The following is a 27047-nucleotide window of genomic DNA, read 5'->3' as shown; positions in this document are numbered from 1 at the left end:
ATGCAGCGTGACGTCTAAAATAGAATTCTCTTGGGAAAATTCAACTTATACTGGATAAAATTAATTAGCGTAAATGGATTTGGCGTGCTTAAATATTCTATCCTGCAGTCCAGCTAACTACTGCAAGCGGGTCTTTTAGTGAGTCATGGATTGCCAATTGTAGAAAGTCGAAAAAAAGTGAAGGCATAAGTAAAAAACACTTCGCTTTGGCGGGAAATATTTCTGACCGAACTTTTCATTGGAATTCGTACTCCGATTTGTTTGCAGATACCCAATTTTAACTAAACTATATATTGACAAAAGTACAAAAGACTATTGGAAACATGTTTTACTTCGGAAATAAACGGCCGCCTTTTTGTAAAACAACGCACTCTGTGGGACATAGTAAATTCCACGGCCGGGAATGAAACCGTGACTTGCAATCAAAATAAACAATGAAACTGAAGATTTCTTTACCAAATTTAACCTGTATTGCCAGTCCTGAAATGACTCTGAAATACCTTTTTGCGAACAAACTTGATAGATTACAGAAAACGTAACTCTTTTAAACTTTAATTCAGTAAATATCTCCTTTAGCGACTGGTTATCTTAAATTAATTATTGGAAGGCCGCGTAGTAAAACGTTTTTAACTTCCTGTTTCGCCTCGGTGTGAAATCGACATCTCGTCACAAATATCCGGCATTCGAAGCGATAAAACATACTCGGATTAAATAAAGTCACTTTGGCGTTGAGATTGAACTGTTTTACTGTTATATTACAGGTGCAAGCAAACAATTTGCATATTACTACAGAGAACTCACAATATAAGGACTTGAATGCCTGTACCCGCTTGCCCTCCGACCAACGCGCAGAAGTTCATTGTTTAATTTTCGTGGTCTTTTAGGTAAAATCGGGGTTTTTCAGCCGGGCCTCAAAAAGCATTCGAAAAATAACCCAAGCTGATTTTAATACATGTTTTACAACAACATAAAAGTGCTCCAAAGGCGAAGTTTCAAGGAATTTGGAGTTATGGCACATGTCGAAAAATATCTCTGAATTTATTTGTAAACGAGGAATTCGACCTAGTAACTGAGAGGGATTTTTTTAAAACTTGTGTGTTTATTCTCAAATGGCGCTCAAGTCAAATTCTAACCTGGTTTGGATAGCTGAATACTTTGTCTTTCAAGAAAAAGTATCGATAAGTGTTGGTTATTCTTTACACGCGAACGCAAATCAAGTTCAGATTACTAATTTTAAGCCTTTGCGATCGGTCATTTTGGTGACCGTCGAGGCGAAAATAGTCTTCCTCTGTTTTCTCGAATTTAAAGCGCTTCGAGCTCCAAAAAACTATATCACGTTTCATATCTACCTAAGGGCTATTTGTTGACGAAAAGAGAGAAAAATCGATTTTTCAACTTCTGCCGCGCTATGTTTGCTAATTAGAAAAATTCGCTCTCAATTTGTCCAGTCATTGCACATTCGATATTCAGTTTGGTATAGTATAACTGAATATTTCTTAATTCGATTTTAGAGAATTTTACAGGCCACATTAATATATATATATATATATATATATATGTGTGTGTGTGTGTGTGTGTGTGTGTGTGTGTGTATATATGTATTTTTTTTTTTCCATAAAGCATGTGTTCAATCTTATGCGGCATTAAATGTGATTTAGATTTCAATCAAATGTGTGCAGTCTTGTTCTCGACCACAAGAATCTGATCTATAACAGAAAAAAAAAAAACTGTGGTAAGTGTGATTATTCCATAATCAAATTACTGGCAAGCAGGCCCTTGCAATCCTCTCATTAACTAGTTCTTATTAACCGAGCAGGAGGCCTGGATTGGAGAAGCTTGATCGAGGTCGTGAGTACAGACCGAGGTCTGTGCACACGACCGAGGTCAAGATTCTCCCATACAGACCGACTAAGCTCGGTTAATAAGATGTTTATTACAAGACAAACAAGAAGAAATAATTAGTTTAATGTAAATTCGTTTGTACTAGCTGAAATTTTGCTTGCGAACGGCTGCGTGAGCTGAACTTAAATCTTCCAAAGTTTGCTCCTCCTCTTTATTTTTTTCTCATGAGGCTTTTTGGCACTTCCATGGAACTAATATTTTTAGAAGGAAATAGTCAATATTTGTATTTAAGTTTGCAACTTTTCACCGCAAGGTGTAGACTGTTCTTTAGCTCGCGGTTCTTGTGAGACACAGCCATATTATAAATGCTATATGTGTAGGTCTAGTAATGATGGGAAGTGAGCTAACACGTGCTGCCTCTGAAGCTGTTTAGGAAATATCCAAGATTGTACACACGCTCTCGATAGTCTATAGGTGTGTTTATATGACAGTACAATTTATGTAGACACGGTTGTGACAAGAAATATTTTATAAAAGCAATAGGGGACTTTTTAATTCTGTGTATACATCTAAACACGAGGAGGGTTGGAAAATTCGTGACAGTTATGCAACCCCTCGACGTATGGCGTATGGCTAATCTGACAGTAAACTGGTGGTCCGCGTCTTTTAAATTAGACTTTGGAGCACATTTGACTACATTCGAGCATACAGGTTTTGAGTTTGAAAACGTTGCCAGGTTTATTGACATACATTTATCATAGTAGACAGTCACTGTACAATTTTAGTACCAAAATATTTGTATTTTTGACAAATAATGAATTTGGTGATAATTCAGAGGGGACGTTGATCAGAAGAAGCTATTGGAAAAATATTTCACTCGGGTTATGCAAAGTTGCCGCACTTTGTTAAAACAACTCGCTGAATTCGGAATGATTAACATTAGAGGCAGGCTTGATCGTTAACCATTCTGCGGCCATATTTGACATCATGTAAAAGCCGTAGTATATATTAAAGGAAAGGACATCTACATATCTCACTCAACTAAAAATAGGTTACACAACATTAAACAAAATATAAGAATTCCTGGTGGTCGTAAGAAGTGTCTTTTATGCCCGTTCAATTTTGCCCGATATTTCGTTTGTTTTATTTTCTTGAGAGCCCAGAATCATAGAATAGTGATATCTCGTCGAAAAACAAACGCCTACCAGGGCACGCGGACAGTTTACTAACGGTTTGCGCTTGACATTAAGGTTACCGTATATTTTCGGATCGGCAATTTTCTTCAAATTTGAACTTTTTGGTCAAAGTAATGGTCGAAGAGTAATCTCTAATTTCTGGAAAAAAAAAATTGAAAAAAACTAAATATTGGCGGAGAAATGGAGGTTTTACGTTATGGCTGGAAATAAAAGTTCCCTCTTGATTGATAGCCCTATAACGTGTATGCAATCAACCGAGACGACTTTCGCGGGAATATCACCTATATGGACACCACGAATTGGCTGGCTACTCACGTCTAATCAGTTGATCAGCATTGTTTAAAATTCAAGCATTTTTCGTATTAGGTGTAATTCTATTAGGCAATAGATCATGGTCTCTTGTAATAGGATATGAATAAACATGGCCCACGGATAACTCCGTGGACCAGTTCGAAAAAGCGAAAACAGTGAAGAACGAATGAAAATACATCAATGGGTAAAGAAGCAAAAGTTGGCCTCGCGGATGAAGCTATAGCTATCGTATCAAGCGGGCAAAAAAGCTGAAACAAGAGAAGAGAAAGATTCCGTAAAAATTTGGGAACTTGACAGCGATAACAGCGATGTTTACAGTGACTTTTCTGTTGAGTCTGATACCGATGAATCGTTAGACTCATTGAGATCCATCGGAATATTATCCTTGAAATTTGCTCCGCCGCGCTTTCTTCCGTTTGCATTGTTTTCTCCGCCCAGTCACTCTAGCGTTCGCATCTTCTTTCGTCTTCCCATTTTACCAGACCAGCTTCAAGAAAAACCGAGCTGCAGAAAAATTATCTCTCCGCCTTGAGCGCATTGCGAAACACATGCAGGGCTTTTTGGAGATTCGCGCATAAATTTCACCGCGAGGTTAATGTAGTAGCCTTTCCAAGCGCTGATTGGCTCAGTGATCTGAGAACCCAGTTGAAGGCGTTTCTGGACGGAGTTTGTTTGCGAAGGAAGAGATTTTTCTTCGCGCTGTTTTCTCGACTAATTTTGTTCGCTTGAAGCAGACACTATTATTATTTTTTATTTTATTTATATATTATTTAAGCAGACACCTAAAAGAGTTACAGCTCAAAGAGAATTTGTTCGAATTTTTCAAATTTGGACAGAGGCTAGATTAACGTATAGAAAACATGTCTGCGAATTGTTTATTTCGAAATATTTTTTTTCCGAGAGCGATTTTTGTACGATCACTTCACATTTTTTAAATCCTATTTCGAAAATGTGTTGTAACTTTTTACTGCAATTGAATATGGAAAAACGCAGACACGCATTTTTAGCGCTTTTTGTCCTGAAACCGCGGAAAAAAATAAATTGGCGACATACAAAATTTGCTTTGACTTGTAGCTTCCAAAAGGTGATTAGGGGTTAGGACACCGTAGTCGCATAAGCATCACCTGTCAACCAACAAGTTGAGATTCCATTGCTTTTTACCGCTGGATTTCAGGAATCTGTTGTTTCATTTCTGCCATCTGTTTGGTTTTTATTGTCTGGGTGGTCCCGGCTTCAGTAACTAAACTCACTGACGGACAACTGAATAATACGGACACTTGCATTTTCCTTTGATGTCCGTTTTAATCGGGTGCAACTGTGCTGTTATGCTGTGAAAACATGAAGGTAAAGAGCCGAACTTGATGTAATCAGGCAACTACTTTGGTTCTGGTTTTGTTTTTACTACGGTTGGAGATTGGTAGTCTAATCGGTAAGTAATTGGTTTGGTTTTACGACACTCAGTTGAAAACCGCTCTACTACGCATGACGAGACAAAGGACACGACGACACCCGTTAGTTAATTTTAATTAAAATCCACTCCAAATTTGATTATAAATCCACTGCATGTTATTCATAAGCGACAATGTCCTATGATGCCACTCCCGTTAGTATAGACCCCTGAAATTCCTCCAAAAAAAAAAAAGAGCAGACAGACAATCAAACAAAAACAAACAAAAAAGTAAACAAAAACAAAAACAACAACAACAAAAAGAACAAATCAAAGGAACAATCAAGGTGACGCTCTGCACTATGCTTCTAATAAGTCCTCGCACAAATCCAGCCACTTTGACATCTTGAGTTACTGTTTGGGTTGTCACCTGTCAAGGCATTGTATCAAAAACACACAAAAAAGTTAAGATCTATAATACATTTGTAGAAACGAATGCCCTGTCGGCGGTTAACTTCCTTCCAAGCCTACTGGGGTCATGTTTACATGGTTCAACATTCGCGCGTTATATGTAAATCTCAGGAAAATTCTTTTAGGTTCAATCCAAACAATGCTCATTTATGCTGCTTCTTACGTTTTTTTCCTCTTGTATCCTAATCCTCAAGTAACTGTCGTTTTTATCATTTTCTTCTCGTATTCCCCTTGTTGTACGCTGCTATTTAATGTGGTACATTTATATTATTTTTGTCCTAGAAACCACTGGAAATTAGTCGTTAAGCATTCAAGTCGTCGTTCAATAAACTTACTTTACGTTAAACATATATTGGCTTTGCTAGTGATTATGCTACAGCTTTCATCCACGCTTAGTGCAAAAAACCCCTTCCAGTACCGTAGCGCTCCTCGACTTTTTTTCTTTGTCGAGCTATGTCATGTTTGATCTATAAAATTTTCTAAGTCGCCAAGTTAATTAAGTCCCATGAATTTCCAAGTGCACATGAATTCATTTGATCACAAAAAAGCTCAAGGTACATTGGAGTAAAGTACTTTGTTTCAAAGGGTCTAGACCAAATAGAAGCCTCCATGCAATGGCATTCTCTCTCTACAGAGAGAGAGAGAGAGAGAGAGAGAGAGAGAGAGAGAGAGAGAGAGAGAGAGAGAGAGAAAGTTTTTCAGAGTTCGCCATTGACATTAATGTTGACAGACCTTTGGTGCCAACGTACACATGTTTTTTTTCAGAGAGCACGTCACCTTATTATTATTATTGACCGCTACGTTTATATCGACTTCTTTGTACGCCAATCAGATTAAATACATCAAAACGTTCACATTGGAACCAAACTAACCAAATCTCTACCAATAGGATAACATAGAAATGGATCTACCCAACAGAGAGTCGTCCCTCCCACTCCCCCCTCCCTCGCGTTTCCTGTGGGCGTGTCCTGTGATTATCCAGAAGACTGCAACACGTGTTCGTATGCTTTCAACGTTGATTATTTCCAGTGACCTTTATTTCTGCTGTGGGAATGATTCCAGTGTTCCCGGTTTCCTCTCACATTTTGAATTATAAAAAGGTAATAAAAAGATTATTTTAAACTAGGATTATTCATCAAGAAATGTATCTTTTTCAACGACCGGAAGTATTCAGGATTTATGAAGGAAGTCATTAGTCACTGCCACAGTAGCGTAGGCCACAGTTCGGTGTACCACTGAAGTGATATACATAGAAAGAGCCGCAGTTTCTCACTTCAATGTTTCTGGACCAGCTACAACAGCTTGAATACCAGTAAAAGCAGACCTGCCTGGTGACTACTGTAGGATGCCCACCATTTAACCAGCCGGTTGAATGAGTGTTACACCTGTTTTTCGGTGGACATGAAGTAGTCATTCTAGTTCCCGCAGCTCCTTGGAAGCGATACCATCCATTGAGGTTTTTGTCACACAAATAGGACTTACTGATGCCGTACGTGGTTTTCCGGTCACCGCTGGTCAGACTTGAGTAGTTTGTACATTCTACAGCTAGAATTAAACTTTGAAGATTGTTGAATTAGTTGATGTAGCTTGAGATTTTAGTCTCCACACTTTGATAAACATAAAAAGTTTTAAATTATCTCATCAGCCAAAGGTAGAATATACTCCCGAATTTCACAAACCATGTAAACCGTATGCATTAATAGAAGGAGAATGTTTAAGAGTGAATGCCTATAAAAATGGACCTAAATCGCCTATCAATGGCACAGGTCGAAAAATTGATTTCGCTTGTATTTTGTCCATAGATAGGTCCTAGTAAGAATAGAAACGGACCATAGTTAGTTTCTGCTAATACAGCTTTCTTTGGTAGAAATACGCCAAAAACGATTTCGACCCGACTGGGCTCAAAATCTACTTCCGGTTTTGCTGAATTTTCCGAATATTTGATTGCTTCGCGCTCCGCAGAACAACTACTTGAGAATCTTTCAATGGATTTTATATTCAGTTCAGGTCTTGGTAGTATGACTGAGCGAAAAATAAAATAAATCAAAGTTAGTTTTGAGCCCGAAAAGAGGTAAAACTGAAACGCAAAATTTTACAGTATGTCGCAAGAGAATTATTGCTTAAAAACATCGCCATATTTTTCTATGGGCTATAACTTTAAATACCATAAAAACACTTTCTACGGGTTAAATATACACCCACCTGTTAGGATATCAAAAAATATCTCTGGGCAAATGGTTTCAAGTCGCACGCCTTGGCCTGTGTTTCTCATAGATTTTGCCCAAAATCCGCCGTTGGAATGTAAGCAATTGCGTGACGCGGATAGCCACTCTCGAGTAAAATATTCGTTTCCAGCAATCCGATGAAAGCAATTTTTGAAACGTTGTGTGGATAAAATAATGGAAAATGTTTTTTTTTTTTGTTTTTTGTTTTTGTTTTTTTTGTTTAACTTAGTATAAATATATATGTTTTTTCATTTGCATTGCGGCACCCACGACATCCATGATAAAGAACGTTACTACAGTACTCCGGGAAATGATTTTAACACTTGTTTATGTTATTGATTTCACCGATAACTTACAACATAGTAGCAGTTTCAGAGATACACTTAACCAATCCTCTATGATTTATGGCAACTGAATCATTGACTGACAAATAAAGTCAAGTGGAAATACCATAATTTCTATAGACTACTAACTGCGTGACGGCATCTCAGCTCTTCTAGCTGTGTAGAAAATTTGTACCTACACAATATGCTCAAACTCAGCTAGAAAACCCGGAATTTCTTGAATTGAATTAGCCGAGGAAGAAATTGTGTTTAAGTTTCAATCATACTGGGAAAAAAATCCATCTTTTCTACTTTGGTTGTTTGATCAATTAACTGAAATTTGCAGATCAAAACACTGGTAGACAAATAAACATTACAGTGGTCGATCTAGGACTAGGTTTACAATAAAGGAGTTCCCGAATTCATCAATTTTAGAGTATTCGGATTAGTAGGGGTTTACAGTGAAAGGATATTCGGATTCTTAATCGTTTATACACGACGATAACTCCGGGAACATTCATGATGGAATGGTTAACAAGCAGTTTGTTGCTTCGACAACGAGAAACAAAATGCCTCCGAAAATAAGGCTAGGGGTAGGTTGAGACAGTCTGAAGTTTTCTTTCAACTCGCTGACCACGGTACTGTTGTCCATCATGCCAGGTTCCTCCAGGTATTTACTTAGGGTTTAGGGTCGAAAACCGTCGAGGTTTTCGATCGTGCCACCGTCGTCATCTGCGCAGTAAAGTATAAATTGGGCACGGTTTCTGAGGAGTATGGCATTACCCATTATAAAAGTGATTACCTACACCTGAAACAGCACGAGGTAATCACCCAGCGACCGCCATCAAATGGCCATCAATGCGCCTACGACTCGACTACGACTGGATCATGTAATCCGCCATTTTCGTTCCACCGCAAACTCAAAAGATCACAGGCGGAAAAATATCTGGATTCGAGAGAAAATCGTTCACACGACAAAACTCTCCGGATTCAAAAGTTTTCGGATTCAAAGTTCCCACTTTAAATTCCGGATTCAAAATCTCCGGAGACACGACCAAACCGGGGGGTTTTTATTTCGGTTTCGTCCACTTTTGTGTAAATGGCAAAATCAATCCGGCACTAAAACATTCTGGATTCATCACGAATCCGGAACAATTTCCTCTAGTGTAAACCTGCAATCCTGGCCATAAGTTGTTGGGACACCTCCCATTTTTGCGCGCTGAAACCCACGATTTCAACTACGTCCTTAACGTTTTAGAACAAAAGATGAATGGAAGCAAGTACAATTGACCCCCCCTCTCCCCTGGCAATGTTGCATGAAAATGAAGCTATTCTGAAGACTAGATTGGATGTGGGAAAAAAGGAAAAAGGGACAATAGAAAGTGGTTAGACAGTTGTGTTGGAACCAAACGCGATTGCTGAAAAATCGCTATTATTGGAATAAGACGTGAATATCTATCTTATCGTCTCTTTAGTTCGAGAATACTGTTCTAGGAGGCGAACAACTCTTGAAACGAGGCTATTCTGAGGCTATTGTCAAGGATTTTTTTTCTTCAAGATTTTTATCAACATTGACAGGGGGAGGGGGTAGGCGGGCTTGCGCGGTTTTGGTCTTAAGAGAGGCTGCCTGAGAAGTCATCTGCCGTAACTGTCCCAAAACTTTTGACCAGGATTGTAGTCTTAAATGAACAGCGAACATCCATCTTGTTTTGTTCGCGGAAGTCGGTCACAGAGGAGCGAATTTCAATGAAATATATATATAATTTGATTAAGCAATTAGCCAAAAATAGGTTGGCCGCCAAAACAGTTTAGGGTTTAGCCTAACTTTAACCTTAAGTTTTAAGACTGAAGAAAAAAAGGAAAAAGCACTGAGCATTTCAGTTGTTTGAAACAGAAACATTCGCGCACAATGAACTATGTATAGTACGTGGGTAACCAGGAAAGCAACCGTCCAGCACAGTAATTGTTCAAATTAACAGCTTACCGAGACACTCGCACTGTCGATGCCTCTTATTTATGACTTTTAGGATTTGTTTACTTTACTTTTTCCGACTTTTTAGCAGGAGAAAAAGCACTAAATGTGCTGGCACAAATAAAAAGGTTTAACCGAAAATCGATCCGTCGAAATCAACAAATGCAAATTTAATCACTGTAGCGTTCCTTCAGATCACGTAAGGCTACAAACCAACAATATCAACTTTTCATTACGCTTAACAAATGAACTTAGAACGATTTTCTTTCTAGAACTCGTTCTTGTAATTAAAATGATCAGAGAAAGAACGACAGCCTAAAACGACATAGCAGTAACACCCGAACTCCGAGTAAATTGCTTTTAATTGGCGTTTTTAATTAACGAAATTTCCAAAGCGATGACTTTCAAAATATAAAAGTTAAAAGTGGTCCATTATGTTTTTCTTTTTTCACCCAAATGTTCTAAGATAGCCATCTGCGGTTTGTTGGAAACGAATTATGTATTCAGGGTGACCGCCAGAGTCAAGCAATTGTTTACATTCTCACGGCGGTTCAGGGAAAAATTCATGAGAAGCACAGGCTAAGGCGGGCGACTTAAAACCATTTGCCCAGAGATATTTTTTGATTTTCGAACAGGTGGGTGTACAGTTAACTCGTATAAAGCGTTTTTATGGCATTTAAAGTTATAGCCCATAGAAAAATATGGCGATATTTTAGTGCTATAATTCGTTTGAAACACATCGTAATATTTTCCGTTCGTGTTCGATCTCGTTTCAGGCTGAAACGAAGCCTCGATTTATTTTATTTTTCGCTCAGTCATACCATGAAGACCTGAGCTGAATGTAAAGACCATTGAAAGATTCTCAAGTAGCTGTTCTGCGGAGCGCGAAGCAAACAAATATTCGGAAAATTCAGCAAAACCGGAAGTAGATTTTGAGCCTAATCGGAAAAAAATCGTTTTTCGCAAATTTCTCCCCAAAAAAGCTGCATTAGCAGAAACTAACTATGGTCCGTTTGTTTACTAGCTAGGGCCAATCTATGGGCAAAAAATGAGCAAAATCGATTTTTCGACTTGTGCCGTTGTTTGGTCCATAATTATGGGCACTGGCTCTTAAACAATGGAACTGGATCCTAAGTTAGAGCTGTAACTTTGAAATAAATCACTCATGTATCTTATACATGTAGCAGGTTTGAAATCAGTGCCCTTTCAAATCAAGAAAAACTGTTCATGGGTTGTCAATTATTAACATAAGTTTTAATTGTAGTCTGTCCACAGTAATTCCTTGTTTTCTTCTTCGTAAAAATAAGCGTGCGTGGCGAGCACGCGAGATTGGTTCGTGCGTGTTCAAATCTCGGCTCTTTTCTTTTGCTTACGCCTTCCACGAGTAGAGCTGAAAAGGAAGGTCTGTTTACAGAGTACTTCACTGACTGTTTCATTAATATGGAATTGCTTCTTATAGTTGTTACTCATGGAAAAAAAAAATAATAGTAGTAGTTTCTGATATAATTTAGAAGCTGGTCTACCCCTTCCCACCAATAAACCAGATTCCTAGCTTGTTAGCAGAGTGTAGCCGTGTGTAAGTAACTTAATGATTTTTATTTATTTCTCTTTTCTTGTTTACATTGTGGAAAAGAGCGTAACCTTCTGTTGAAGTTCATAAACCACATTCATAATATCATTTACATTGTAGTCTGTTGTTAAGCATCAATTTAGCAATTTTGACGTTGAGACGGTTCAAATCCTTTCCGAAGACTGCTACCTTTAGAATATGCTAACAACTCAGAAACCAGGGTCATCGCTTTTTTTTGGAGCCATTACTTTCGGAACTTTACCTCACGGTATTTCTTTCTTTTTAAGTATTTGTTTCTAGAACGCTCATTTCAGTTAATAAGAATTCACCAGGAATTCACTAAGTAAGGTTTGTACTCTGAGCTACCTGTTTGTTAGACATCAAATGATCTTAGTCTGACTCTGAATTATCCTGCATATACTAGAACTTATAATGTTTAACTCAGCATCTGCACTAGTCCATCCTCACATTATTTAAACAATAACCTTGAAGACTCGATAGGATTAAACTCCCGAAAGTAGCGGCCCCAAGCACAAATTGACTTGTTACGAGAGGCAACGGGAAAAACAGATCCAACAATTCGAGCCAAACTGATCTGATATTTGTTTCAAATGACCCTTATTTCAAAACCAAAACGTTCCACTGTGTTGATGAAATGTATTTTTTTTTTGATCAAACTGTATCCCTCTGAGAACTCTATGCAATACAAACACTTTGATTCTATTAAAATGGAAATGTCAACAAGAGCCCTGAATCGAAAGAAGCGATAGCAAAAGGCTGATCATCCGAAAGTAGAACGTTGAGAAAAATAAGTTGTTCCAGTATACATAACGCACATTCAAATGAATAGCCGGGTGAATATACCATAGCCTGTATGATTAGCCGGCGTTTCATTGAATGAACGATTTAGCGAAGGTTGGCCACACAGCAGATTCAAAAAGGAAAATGTTCTTTTAGCTTTCGACGGTGTATATAACTGAGTTTGTCACTTATTTAAAGAAAGAAATTGTTCTCTTTGGTATAATTCAGAAGCTGGGCCACCAGCCCTGCGTAAAGAACCTATTACCTCCTTCCCTCCATGAAGAAACCATTGTTTTTTCCTTCTCGTGGAGTCAAGAAAGGCTGTGTTAGCATGGTGTAGCCGTGTATATGAAGTTTACATTTTTCGTTCCTTGACTACATTGTAGGACCGAGCGCTATTTTCCGTTGATGTGTAATAATCGCATTCATGATATCATTTACAATCTGGGGTGAACCATCAATTCAACGATTAAGACGGTTAGACTATGGAAGGTCATTGTTCAAATAATGTGACGACTAGTGTGTGATGAGGTTAACAAATTATCAGTTCTAGACATGCGGTAGTACTGATGTACCTTTAGGGGCAGGACGGATTAGAGTCAGAAAATCATCCTGTTATACAGGAACATGCACCTCAAAGTGCGGATGTTGCCTGGAATTTTTTTTTTTTTTAATTAATGCAGTGTCATTCAACGAAATATCAAAGACAAAGTAAACACTCTAAAATAACAATCATTCAAAAATAACGACGGCGGCTGTTAGCATATTCCGAAAGTAATTAAGTAATCTCCGAAAATAGCGAGCCCAAACGTAACTTATGTTGTTATAAGAAACAATGAAAATAAGAGATGCAAGAATTCTTAATAAGCTTATCTGATATTTGTTTTACATGATGACCGATATTTTGAAAGCAACATGTTACTCGGTGTTCTCACTTTGGCTACTGTAGAGATGATTCAGAGCACAAACCAGCAATATATCAATATGCACCATTGATATCTGTGAGAGTGAAGAAACAGTCAGAAAAACAAAGTTGTGTTGTTGGTATACAAAAAGGTTTTCCTAAAGAGGCGCTATTAGTTCAAGGAATTGATAACGCTATCCACGGGATAAATTCACGTTCTTGTTTTTAAACTGAAATCTAGTGGATAGCTTAGATTTTGTTTTCCCTCTGCGTTATTATCCAAATTCTCTGGGCCCTGTAGGAAATTTTTGCATAAGAAAATCAAGAAAATGACTTGAACACTTCATGCAACTGAAACCGGAGATAAGCGCCGGCCTGATGGACCACTTGGTTCCTATGCGAAATTTACCTTACCCCTAGAAAACAGCCCTAAGAAAATACGCGCGCTGATTAGTTAAAAATCGTGTTTTTATATATCAATTTGATTATGAGCTCGAGTTTTTATCTATCCATAGAAATCGAGAGCGAATAATCTAATTGTTTTAGTATAAATCTACTAGTCGTTCAAAACTTTATTTAAATCCTCTTCACAGTCACTTTGAAAACAGCAAGAAGCGACCGTCATTTTGTTAACAAAGGCACACTGCTACGCTACTCACTATCTATCACACATTATATATTAAACCAAGTTATTCCCGAAGTTATTTGTCGAAGTTGTTGTATAAACTGCAATTTTAACCAAATAGTTGTGTCGATTGTGGCCGATAACCTCACGTCTTAAAACATGATAAACCGTATTTGTAAATAAGCTTAGTGCCAAGGCACGTTTTGAAGTAGTAGGAATAATAGCTTGGTAGACTGTAAAATTTATCAAATTATTCTATTACGGTTGAAAACCAAGAAATTATTTTGCTTTTTGACTCTAGTAGTTGTATTAAATAAATGTCATTGAATTCTACACGAGTGTATTAAGCTTATATCAAAAAGACGTCGTATTTACAGTCCCTTGTTGGATCCTCCATGGTGCCATATCCAACATAATGACTGAACAGGTGGCTAAACAAACACTATAACAAGAATTAATTGAATCTCTTCGCACGTTCAGTTTTGGTTTGAGCTTGCGTGTGAATACCATCTTCTTTAAGCGGCCCTCAACTTTACTGGTACATTATGTATTTCGCAAGCACTTGAAACTGTTCCAAGAGTCGCTGTGGTATCCGAGCATGATGTTCAATCTGGTAGTGTTTGTAAATAAAGGACGACTTTCAATTCATTTGAGTCCATCCACGCTCTCGTGCAAGAGCTCGCGATTATATGCGGAATATTCTGTATCACATTGATAGGTTCCAGTTGAATTTAATGAGAGAGGGCTTTTAGCTTTGTGCATCTCGAGATGTTTATTTAGCTTCCGAATTTCATTAACAAGTTCGATGACTTAAGCGGAATTGTTTGTAACTGAGAGTAAAAATGTTTATGATTATGACGAGAAGCTTTATTTTTATTTGTAAAATGCTCAAACAGCATTTAAATGGAATATAGTAGCGCTCGTTCGCTAAACAGCGATCTCCAGTCATCTCAGCGAAGTGAAACTCAACAATTACAGCGCTCACCCGATCGACGAGTGATCAGTCTTGGTGTGATATTCTGTCCTGTACTGGGAGTAGAACCAGTGGGAGCAGTTTAGTCTTTCCAACTTTGACACTAGATCGGGCAATCTTACTGCAAGCGACTGCAATCTGCAAGCTTAAATAACTGTAGCTCACTTAGCAACTCGCATTCTCATCCGCAAGTTTTTGAGCTCTTTGTTTTGTAATTTCCATAGGAAAGGCGCACGTTTTAAAAGTTGAGCCAGAATGCGACCGGATTCCTCTGGACTAGAAACTTGCAGATGATTAATTTTAAGTCAAACTATTACAAGGCGATCGTACTTCTCTCAAAAGCCACTCGACACCGAAAGCTTAGCTGGAGTCTAGATTGTGATTGACAGCTGTTGTCTCGTTAACCAATCAAATTAATTGAGCAATTCTAACAAGGATTGTGATTGACTTGTTTTAGCGTGCTTTATCAGAGAACAGACGCACGCTGACCCCACTTTTCCTTTTCCTAAAGTCGGGTTGAAAATATTAGCTAAATTTGGGGGGAAATGAATGGGTTCTTTATCATAAAACAAACAAAGAAGGCTAGACTGTGCTCTGTTCTGTTGTAATCACTAATGAAGCGGTAGAGTACTCAAGAAGGAGAACGATACACTCGACTACGTCACGTGTTTCCTCTATACTTCTTTCGTTCTCTACCCGCTTCCTGTGTGCTTTACAATAGAACAGACCACAGTTGAGGCTTCTTTATTTGTTAAATAGAGAGTGCTTTCACAGTGCGGCGCGCCTTACCGTGGCCACCCAGCAAACCTTTGTACAAGTTAGCCAATCAGATGGCTACACTGAGTGATTTCCATGCCACTGAATAACTGTTGAGACTGGTACGAAAGGCTGTTGCGCCACGTTCTCTCCAGTTCCTCGAAAACGCCACGCGAATAAGTTGGAGCACTATGACATAAGATAATGTCAACTTCAGTTTCAACGTGCTACTGCTCAGCAGATACCTTGTTTTGACAGGTGTCAATTGACCTCAAACATAACCCATCACCATCCGTCAGTTTTGAATATAACGTAAACAAGACGAGTCCGAGGATTGATAAGTGATAAAGATGGTGAATTTTAAGTTCGGTAACGAAGTATGAAAGATGAAAATGATCAACATGACACGGGCGTGGGACACAGAAAAAATCTTAGTCCCTGACAAGAATCAAACCCGTGACCCGTGCTACGAGAACTCGTGAAGAGCAAGGTCATTTAACTGAGTTCATATGAGACAGGCATCCTAGCTCCATACTGGTAGGATCAGCACTGTCGAAGTCATCGCGAGTAGTGATAAGTGAATAAAGATGGTGAAATTTAAGCTCACCAATGAAATGTGACAGGTGAAATTGATCAACAAAGAAATGGACAGCAAGGTCATTATTTCAGCAAAGTCATTTCGTTGTCCTACGCTCGTGTCATATTGATCAATTTTACTTTTCACGAGTCCGAGGATGTTTGACATCGTTAAAACCAAGTTTTCGTTTATTACAGTGTAGGAAGCCGGGTTTTTTACAATAATTCAGTTCTATTTCAGAGTTATAGTCATGTAGTTAAATCAAAACAAGTCGACAGCTTATATATTACGCCAATTAGGTGTATACACAAGCAATAACATAGCATGATATAATCAAACAGATCAAAGAAAAAGATCTAACTCTCTAGAGGCTTTGATCCCCTCATTAATGCTAGGCTTTTAAGTTCTTGATGTAGAAAGCCTCGAGAAATACTAATTGCGGTAGTTTGTACAAGCTGTCTACTTCATCAAAGCTTTTAGAAGTCAGCTTATACAAATTACCTGATTACCACAATGAATTTCCACTGGACAGTGATTTATCCGGTAGATAATGCGTGTTAACTACCCTTTGCAATGGACAGCTGGGACCTGGGGTCAAGAACTATATCTTTAAGGAGCCACTTTTGATTCTGCTCACACCTGAATCTGAGAACGATTAATGAAAATGTGACGGTAATTGTTTTTATAGTTAGATGAGAAGACAAAATCGATTTTATTACTTCTAAGTTTTCTTGACAAGCGTAGACCTTCTGGGGGAAATTTTCTAAATTGGTTGGCCTTTCTAAAACCCCCTGGTCTGGTCACGCTTACGCTCTGGACATTCTGCTCCAAAGTTTGTTTATCATACAATTCGGCAGTTCAAAAAAACTAAGGGCCGTTTAATTTGTCTTCTTGCCCTCTTGTAAGGCGTAACGCCCAGAAATTAATGGAGGGGTGGGGAATGGTTCTTCAAAAATCATGCGTCTCGTAGAATTATCGTGAAACTTTACGGGTCTCACAGTCTTGTTTCGAAGCGGTTATATAAGTCAGGCAAGGTCGATTTTCTTTTTTCAGAAAGCTGTCTCGTAGTCTCGATGTCCAATTTTTTTTGTTTGGTTTTATAAATGACGTCAACTTTTAGGAATCCAAACGTCTAAAGCTCGGATTTAAAACATTTTGAAGTCTTGGTCATGAAATTGTGAAAGTCGGCATGTCTCTAACTCGCAAAAAAATAGACAATGACATTACATCCCAAAATATTTCCCATAGTTTCAACATTCGCAGCTTAATCTTCGTTGTCAGTTAAGAGAATTAAGGACAAATATGTTTTTATTTGCATTCAACTAAAACCGAGGTCAAAACAAGAAATCGCCCCTTTTTATTCGTGCTGTGTGTTTCTATTAATACCTTTGTTAATATCAGTGAAAAAACAAACAAACAAACAAACAAATAAACAAACAAACAAACAAACAAAAACAAAAACAAAAAAACAAAAAATTACACAAACATTATTCATTAAGAACCCGGACGTTGTCAAGGTTTATCAAGAAAGCAATTAGTGAGTGCCACAGTAGCGATGGTTACAGCCATTTGAACCACTGAAGTGGTTAACATAGAAAGAGCCGCAGTTTCTCACTTCAATGTTGGTGGATTGCCAACAACACTTTGAACTCCAGTTTGGACTCCAGTGAAAGCAGACCTGCCTGGTGACTTTGCCATCAACCACTGTAGGATGTACACCATTTAACCAGCCACTTCCAGCAGTGCCACACCTGTGGCACAACTATTTTCTCTTGAATTAGTTCACCCAAAGGTATGTTTTGGCGAAATAATAGAAAAATCGATTTTGCGTGACTGTCTTCCAATTCTCAATAGTTAACACGCATTATCTACCGGATAAATCACTGTCCAGTGGAAATTCATTGTGGTAATCAGGTAATTTGTATAAGAAATGCATCTTTTCCAAAACCTGGAGTTCATTAAGATCTGAGGGAGGCAATTAGTCACTGCCACAGTAGCCGCTACAGCCCGGTGTTCCACGAAAGTGGTAAACATAGAAAGAGCCGCAGTTTCTCACGTCAATGTTGGTGGACGAGTGACAACAGTTTGAACTCCAGTGAAAGCAGACCTGCCTGGTGACTTTGCCATCAGCCACTAAAGGATGACCACCATTTAACCAGCCGGGTGCATTAGTGTTACACCTGTATGTAGGTGGACATGAAGTAGGCATTCTAGTTCCCGCAGCTCCTTGGAACCGATACCAGCCTTTGAGATTTTTGTCACACTGAGCGGACTGAGTGATGTACGTGGTTTTTCGGTCACCGCTGGTCAGACTTGAGTAGCTTGTACATTCTGCAGCTAGAATTAAAAGTTGAAGATTGTTAAATCAGCTGATGTAGTTTGAGATTTAAGTCTCCACACTTTGATAAATATATTTATTAAATCCATTTTGAAATCACTGGTTTTCCTTGCAATATGATTGGCTCTCAGTGGTGCGATTTATTCCCGAATCGCACTATTTTTTGCTCTAAATCGCATCTTTTTCTCAGCCAATGAGAATGGAGCAGTAAAACAAAACAGCCAATCAGATTTCAAGGTTAGATTAAAGTAATCAATAAAATTTCAGGAAAATGAAAGGCAAAAAGCCATTGTGTGGAGAATTTTGCAAACACTATTGCCAAAACTTTGTTATTGTTATTTTTTTTTTTTTTCTTTTTTCCCAGAAAATTGACGAATTTAATTAATTACAGTTTCTGGATGACAATTACGAGCTCCTTCAGGCTGAAGACCTACTTTAATGGAAACTTCCAGCTTTCAGTGTCCATTTTGACGAATATTTTGGCGATTTTTCATCAACATCTGCTCATGATCCGTATGATACCGAGTCCAGTAAAACATAAACAAACGAAAACCACACAACAACAAATTCAGAGCCATGTCAAGAAGGTATATGTTTCCAGGTTTCCGGTAGTTTCAAACGAAGCAACAAAAGACCTCAACTCTGTCGCTGTGAAGAAACATAGTCAAAATACGCCCTGCTCCACAAAACAGTGAATGAACGGAAGTCTTGCGAAGCTGGTGCCAGTCGCGCCATCTTCGAAATATCTTGAAACAAATGGCGCCGCAAGAACTTGACAAGGTCCTGAGTATTGATTCCTTCGCGGAGGTCACAAAAAGAAACGGAGATGATAACGAGCTGGACTCCCTTAAAATCATGCCACTAAACGGTATTTAAAAGAAGAGAAAAACGTACTATCCACTGGGCATCCTTCACTCGAGGGAGTTTCACAACTCGTTCGAAAGAAATCCATCGCAGAATAACACAGGCTGCACCTTCAAATTCCTTCTCCAAAGACAATGAAAAGTCTCAGCCTCAACCACAGAAGAAAGGAATGCCTTCCATCACTAATTCAGGCGACGAGAACTGAACTTTTAAGCATGAAGTAGACTATATATTTTCCTTCTGACTTCAGAACTGCTTTGATTATTTGTCATGCTCGAATGAGTTTTCGTCACATGACATCGTTTTGTATGCTAAATGACACGTGAAGGCTTTTCCGGTTCCGCTATTTTCAACAAACCGGCTACTGGAACAAATACACAAAAATCTAAAATTTAAGGCGATGAAATTAAGCGATTTCAAAATGGATCTAATAAAGTGGCAATCGAACTTCCTTTCGTGCAATTTTGGTCTGAAATCATACTTGTGATTTCAAATCGAACTCGCGCTACGCGCTCGTTCGATTTTGAAATCACGCGAATGATTTCAGACCAAATTGCACTCCTCTCAGTTCAATTACCATTATAAAGTTTTAAATATTTCCTCAGCCAAAGGTGTGCATATGTAGCTTAAATTTATTGTTTCCTTGACTATATTGTGGGACCGAACGTAATTTTCCGTTGATGTGTGTAATGATCGCATTCATGATATTATTTGCAGTCTGGGGTGAGGCATCAATTCAACGATTAAGACGGTTAGACTATAGAAGGCTTTTGTTCAAATAATGTGACGAATAGTGTGTGATGAGGTTAACAAATTATCAGTTCTAAACATGAGGTAGTACTGAGGTGCCTTTAGGGGCAGGATGAATTAGTGTCAGAAAATCATCCTGTTATACAGGAACATGCACCTCAAAGTGCGGATGTTACCAGGAATTTTTTATTTTTAATTAACGCAGTGAGTGTCACTCAACGAAATATCAAAGACAATGTTAACACTGTAAAACAATAATCATTCGAAAATAACCACGCCGGCTGTTAGCATATTGCGAAAGTAATTAAGTAATCTCCGAAAATAGCGAGCCCAAACGCAACTTCTTAGTTAACGCTGTTATAAGAAACAATGAAAATAAGAGATGCAAGAATTCTTAACAAGCTTATCTGATATTTGCTTTACATGATGACCGATGTTTTGAAAGCAAAATATTACTCTGTGTTCTCACTTTGACTACTGTAGAGGTGATTCAGAGTACAAACAGCGATATCTTAATATTCACCATTAATATCTGTGACCGTCAAGAAACAGTCAGGAAAACAAAAGTTGTGTTGTTGGTAATGCAAAAAGGTTTTCCTAAACAGGCCCTATTAGTTCAAGGGGTGGATAACGCTATCCACGAGATAAATTCACGTTCTTGTTTTTAAACTGAGATCTAGAGGATAACTCAGATTTTTTTTCCTCTGGATAGCAATTTGCCCCTAGACAGCGTTATCCAAATCCTTTGGGCCCTGTATGAATTTTTGCATAAGAAAATCAACAAAATAACTTGAACACTTCATGCAACTGAAACCGGAGATGAGCGCCAGCCTGATGGGCCACTTGGTTCGTATGCAGACTTAACCTTACCTATGACACTCTGCAACGGAAGTCGTCTAATAGCTTCTGAAATTGTCCTTTGCCCGTAATCAGAGTGAAAAAGACGATGTTGAGTTTTAGAGTAAAAATACCAGCATTAGAGTATACGTACCTAACTGAAATTTTGCGACGCGGATAGGCTGAGTAGATGTGAGGTTTTGATTGTTTTCAACCCAAAAACGTTAAATTTTCCATTTTTTTTTTTTAATCCACTCACTTGCAGAAGTACAACTTTTGCCATTTCCGGAAAAACCAGCTTTACATGTGCAAGTGTAAGATCCATGAGTGTTACTACAGACAGCGTTTTGCATCACAGCCATGAGAATTGGAAGAGCACTCGTTTATATCTAATATAAGAAACGTTAAGAAATCTATTCGGGTTTGCGTTCATGATATTGTATTAATTACGATAACCTATATCGTGGGTAAAAAATAACTAACAATTTCGGCGCGAAACTTCAGCATTAATTTGTAATTGACATGTGATATTATGATATTGTCATGGTAACGTCTGGCCCAAAATTTCTCGATACAATAAACACGTCAAAATTCCACTAATCTCCCTCGCCTAAAGGCTCGCAAAATTATCAGAATTTCACAAAGATTTTGAAATTATCTTCTAATTTCACTAGTCACCAGTTGATCACCCACACTTAGATAATTAATTAAGTTGAGAACAAAAACATGCCGCAACTATACCACAAACTAACGTACCACTGCAAGATCTGCCATCTCCAGCATATCCAGCTTTACATGTGCAAGTGTAAGATGCATGGGTGTTACCACAGACAACATTGACATCACAGCCATGAGAGTTGGAAGAGCATTCGTCTGCGTCTCAAACAATGTTATAGGAATAAATATCGCAAAGAAGTTGAGAATGTCGTTGGCGTGGACAATTTTCAAAAACATGCCAACCATTAATTCAATGGCCAAATGTATCACACGAGCGTACAAAAAAGAACAAGATGGCTGAGAAGGCCTATGTACGAAACATGTCAACGAATAAGTACCCCTGATCGGTACTAGCGCGCCTTTAGAACTGTTTACTGTAAACAGATCGAAAATATATATACTTTATCAATCATGGAAATATATTTAAATATCTAGTTGTGGAAATTGCACAAATGTTTACGATTAAAGCCTAGCGCTTTCCATTTGACAAAAATTCCAGAACTATTTTCCGAAATTTGAACTATTTGACCGGAGTTATTAAAATCATTAAAATAACCTACCACTGATACTTCGTCTGGTTAGGAGTCAGTTAAAGATTCGGCTGTTGATTTTTTTTGGCCATCTTTACTGACCATATAAAATGACCTTCAAAAGAAGGTCATACATCTATTCTAGCTTACCGCACACATGCAGGGGAGATTGTCAACTTTTGTTTTGTATTGTTTTTTTTTTTTGTTTTTATATCGTGCTCCTATATGTCAGACGCCCCTACATGTCAGACGGTCCTATGTGTCAGACGCCCCTATGTGTCAGACGCCCCTACATGTCAGACGCTCCTATATGTCAGACGCCCCTATATGTCAGACGCCCCTATATGTCAGACGCCCCTATATGTCAGACGCCCCTATATGTCAGACGCTTCTATATGTCAGACGCTCCTATCTGTCAGACGCCCCTATATGTCAGACGCCCCTATATGTCAGACGCCTCTATATGTCGACGCCCCTATATGTCAGACGCGCCTATATATCAGACGCTCCTATATGTCAGACGCCCCTATATGTCAGACGATCCTATATTACAGACGCCCCTATATGTCAGACGCACCTATATGGCAGACGCCCCTATATGTCAGACGCTCCTATATGTCAGACGCCTCTGTTTGTCAGGTAGCGTTATCAATCTCTTTGGAAAATTCACACTGAAGTGAATTTCCATTTGCCAAATTATGGTAAGGGACTCTTTGTTTTAGAAACTGCCGTCACGTTTTCTGCTTCGGCGAACTATCTTCACTTGGAGTTGTAAAGTCTTCCTGATGTGAACCCATCCTGTAAGACATTTCAAGTTCAACTTTGTTTGTTTTAATTTCGCTTATCCCTATACGATAACACTTCAGTTGTTTGTCGAAGTTGTTGTATAAACTGCAATTTTAAAGAAACAGTTGTGTCGATTGTCGCCGATAACCTCACGTCTTAAAACATGATAAACCGTATTTGTAAATAAGATTAGTGCCAAGGCACGTTTTGAAGTGGTAGGGATAATAGCTTGGTAGATTGTCAAATTTATTAAATTATTCTGTTGCGGTTGGAAACCAAGAAAGGATTTTGCTTTTTGACTCTAGTAGTTCTATTAAACAAATGTCACTGAATTCTACACGAGTGTATTAAGTTTATATCAAAAAGACAGACGCAGCAAACAGGGTGATGGAAGTTAACATTTTTAAGGTAAGATGATTTTATTTCTATTCTTTAAGTTAATATTCTATGAATGTTGAGGGAAAGAATTGAACCCAAACAAACGGAATAATAAAAGAGAATTGCAACAACAGCAAAAACAAAAAAGTCATGGTTTCAATGTTCAGTTTGGATTTAAGCACTGATATATAGCCTGTTTATAAGATATTCAGTACATGCATCAGAAATGCAAAGGAAAATGAGAAAAAATGCTAAAAAAAAAAAAAATGAAAATTAATCTTTCTGTAAGGAAATCATTTCACCTTCAGATCGAATATAACTTGAACGTCGCTACCACTGCAAAAGCTTTACACATTGATCAGCGGGTTCGATCACAAAAAGACTGACAGCAATCGACGAAAGGAAGAAAGGAAAGAAGGAAGGATGGAGTTAAACTCGCATCCATACCTACAACTTGGATTTTCCAACTTAAAAATGAAACTGAAAACAGTAAAAGATGACGACTGTTCCGAAATAATCACATCATTTCATCGACACTAACCCCGGGGGGGGGGGGGAAGCACTTCCTATAAATGGGCTGATGGGGATGTGCCGCTGGATGGGGTCGCATTTTTACGACTGGACTGACTATAATGGGGTCGTCTTTTCAAGCATTTTTTATAGGGTGACTAGAATGGGGTCACACTTTTCCGGGATTTTGAGAGGAAGAAAATTCTGGCAAGTTGTGACTTATAAACGGAAAGATTCGCCGAAAAAAAATGTGACCGTATTTATTGCTGTTGTTTAATATTTGACAAACGGTTCCCATTACATTTCCGGCCTTGAAATCACAACTTATACATTAACCAGTTGCACAATAGTCCAGAACAAAGTATCCACATCATCCACATCAAAAATGCTGTTATAATGTCAGTGCTAGTGTAATGTTACCGTTAAAGAAGACTGTTTGCATTTCAACAATTTATGACGGTATGTTTGAAAATGTTTCTGGTAAGCAAATATACCACAATGTTTATAGTGTAGTTGTAAAGTAACGTGTTCTTCAGTCAGTTTATTAAATGTGTCAATTCATTTTAGAAAGACTTAGTTAAAGGGATTTATACGGTAGACACACAAACAGAAAGTGACTAAGTTGGGGTCGTGAAAATTACATTTACCCAAAACTGATTAAGATGGGGTCTATAATTAGCCATAGAAAATGACTATAATGGGGTAGGGGTTCTGAGAGGCCAGCGGCACATACCCAACCAAGATTGACCCAGGTACCACCCCCCCCCCCCGGGACACTAACCTGTTTGACATTGGGTCCCCTTGAATCCCGGTACACAGGTGCAGGTGAACCCATTCACTTGGTCGGTGCAGGTTCCACCGTTCAGACATGGGGTACTGGCGCACTCATCGATATCTGATTCGAGGTGAAAATATCAAGAAAAACAAGACAGTTATTATAACAATTTAAAAAAATAATGTCCGATGCCTCAAGGATCCTGATGTTTCATTGACACACATGGATAAGGGGGGTTCTGTGACGGGTATTAAAAATAGTTCTGTGACAGTTTACTGCTCGCTTCCCTCGCCGTGAATTATACAGAATTTTAAATTCCTGTACGCAGAACCCCCCTTATCCATGTGTGTAAGGCGGGGGGTTTGTGACCGGGGCAAGTTTAGCTTACCATTTGAGTCTCGCCTCGCGGCTCGCCTCAAAAATAAACCCAAAATTGTCACGATCACAAAACCCCCTTATCCATGTGTGTTGCGGGCAAGTTTTGCTTGCGCGGATTTGCCTGCACACTGTCTATGAGATTGGTCATAGATTTATTTTCAATTGAAGAAGAGGTCAGTCTTAGTATAAAGCAAACCATGGCCGCGTCAAGGTTTTCTTCTGACGTGATTGAGATGTTTTACGGTCCTATGAAAAAGCTCAATTATTATTCTTACCAGATGCTTTTGTTGACGAGATGAAACGGATGAACCCACAAGAGGTCGCCAATATTCTCTTGTCAAAAGAAATGTAAACATGTCTGAGCGTGTAGTATTTTGCCCTGGGGCAATCAGCTGTTTATTGTTTCGCTCTAGTGGAAGCTCTTTGTTTTACCACGTTTTTCGCTCGATTTTTTATCGAAAAAAGCTGAAAAGTGTTGTTTTCATTGACCAGGCAGAGAAGAAATGCCGTATTCTAACAAACTGTGGGCAGAAAAGAAGAAATCTGCCCCTAAAATTCCTCTTGGCTTCAACATTCCTGATGGCTTTGAAAATTCCTGATGGCTTCACCTGAAGCCAAGAGGAATGCAACCGGCTTTAACTGAAGCCAAGAGGAATGTGCAACCGGAAGCCATAGTCTGAAGGCTTTAAACAACCGGAAGCGTGTCAACAACTTCGCGTGTAATATCACGCACGTTTTTCTGCCACTCAGGCGTAAAATATTCATTCACAAGAAACGTGATCAAGGGGAAACTGACAATCATGTTTTTATAATAAACGAAGCCGTCAATTTTCAAATGTTAATTTGAACAGGCGGCGAGAGCAATAAAATTTTTTTGAAAGATATATACAAGATCTGCGAAGGCGATGAGAATGCAGTTTGATAAAGAGGCTGTAAGAGAAATAATGTGGCAGGGGATGTTAGTGGATGAGTACAGAAACGCATAAGAGCCTATTGAAGATGTGTTTGACGAGCAGGGGATGGTAGAAGATGAGTACAGAAATGCACAAGAGCCTATTAAAGAGGTGTTTGATGAGGCAGGAACATGATCATGCATGCGGTTGTTGTGGGCCGCGTTGGCAAGCAAGGTTGGTAAAAAAAGGCGCAGGCGGGAACGGCAACGTCGAATTTACGTTTTATCGAAGCCGTCATCAACCTTTTTTCTATTGAACAAATGTAACTCTAGGGGATAACAAAATGGACCGAGGACAAACTTGTGACATTGTTGACACACCACCAAAAGATAGGTGCTACTGGCCAGCAGTCGAAGACTTTCAAGAGCGAGAAGAAGTCGTCAAATGGCGCGATATCCAGCAGGGTGCATACAAGGTGCATGAAGTCCAAGATCGTGGACGCAATAAATACGGACCATCGGTCGTTTTGAAACTGGAACATGAAAATGGGTCAATAATATTCGTGTGGGCGCCGTCTTCGCTAACGTATGCGTTGCAAAACAGACAGCGCACGGATTATATCTTTAATATTGGAATGAGACAATCAAAAAATGGTAACATGTATTATGGTTTTTAAGCTGTTCTAAACAACAAAACGCTTACACTGGAATGAGGCAACCAAAGAAAACATGTATTATGATATTTAAGCTGTTCTGAACAACAAAACGTCTCTTTGGCCTGAATTTTTTGTTTTTTTTTTTGTTTTTTTGTTTTTTTTTTTGTGAACCGAGAGTTGGCAGAAAGCAAAGGGTTTTATTTTTTGTAACCCAAACCAAGTTTTTGTTTTGAGTCGATAGCGTTTCGCTCGAGTGCATGCCACCATTGTCTATTTTTCCACGGAATAGACTCAAGAGACTTGACCATTTTACGGTCTGCGGCGTTTTTGCATTTTTTTCTCGTTTTCACCATATTTTTGTTTACGAATAGCGCAACTACTGTAATCAACGTCATGTTACATAGCTACAGCGTCAGTAGAGCCGGTAGGTTGTTGATATATTTCAATAATTTCTCCTGTTTCTGGATTATATTTCAGTTGTTGTTCAAGACTGATTGTATAGTCTTAGTATAAAGCAACCATTCAAAGATGACTATGTTCGCTGATGATATGGCGTTTTATTGCTATGAGAGCTGCCCAAATGACTTGTAATCAAAAGTGAATGCGGACTTGGCAGCGATTACATCCTGGGTGAATGTCAACAAGTTGACATTAACTGTTGCAAAGTCGACGTTCACGATCATTGGTAGTAACTCCAAGCTA

The 27047-nt window shown here is 38.6% G+C and overlaps 1 protein-coding gene across 2 annotated transcripts in view; it reads right to left on the bottom strand.

The window, feature by feature from the left end:
* Window positions 1-4854: 4854 nt before the first annotated feature.
* LOC110065687 (uncharacterized) overlaps window positions 4855-27047 on the bottom strand; it is a 39768-nt gene continuing 17575 nt past the window's right edge. The window contains exon 3 of one of the 2 annotated variants that reach the window (XM_089270839.1): window positions 4855-6753. In XM_089270839.1, coding sequence (XP_089126965.1) covers window positions 6401-6753 — 353 coding nt within the window. In that variant the 3' untranslated portion in view covers window positions 4855-6400. Of the gene's footprint in view, window positions 6754-16094; window positions 18272-27047 lie in introns of those variants that run through there. The other variant, XM_089270838.1, reaches the window with a different exon arrangement.

The sequence above is a fragment of the Orbicella faveolata genome, unplaced genomic scaffold (assembly GCF_042242905.1).
Source record: "Orbicella faveolata isolate gen_17 unplaced genomic scaffold, um_ofav_v1 contig_34, whole genome shotgun sequence".
Lineage (NCBI taxonomy): Eukaryota > Metazoa > Cnidaria > Anthozoa > Scleractinia > Merulinidae > Orbicella > Orbicella faveolata.
The sequence above is the reverse complement of the archived record's forward strand: the minus strand, read 5'-3'. Positions and strand labels throughout refer to the sequence as shown.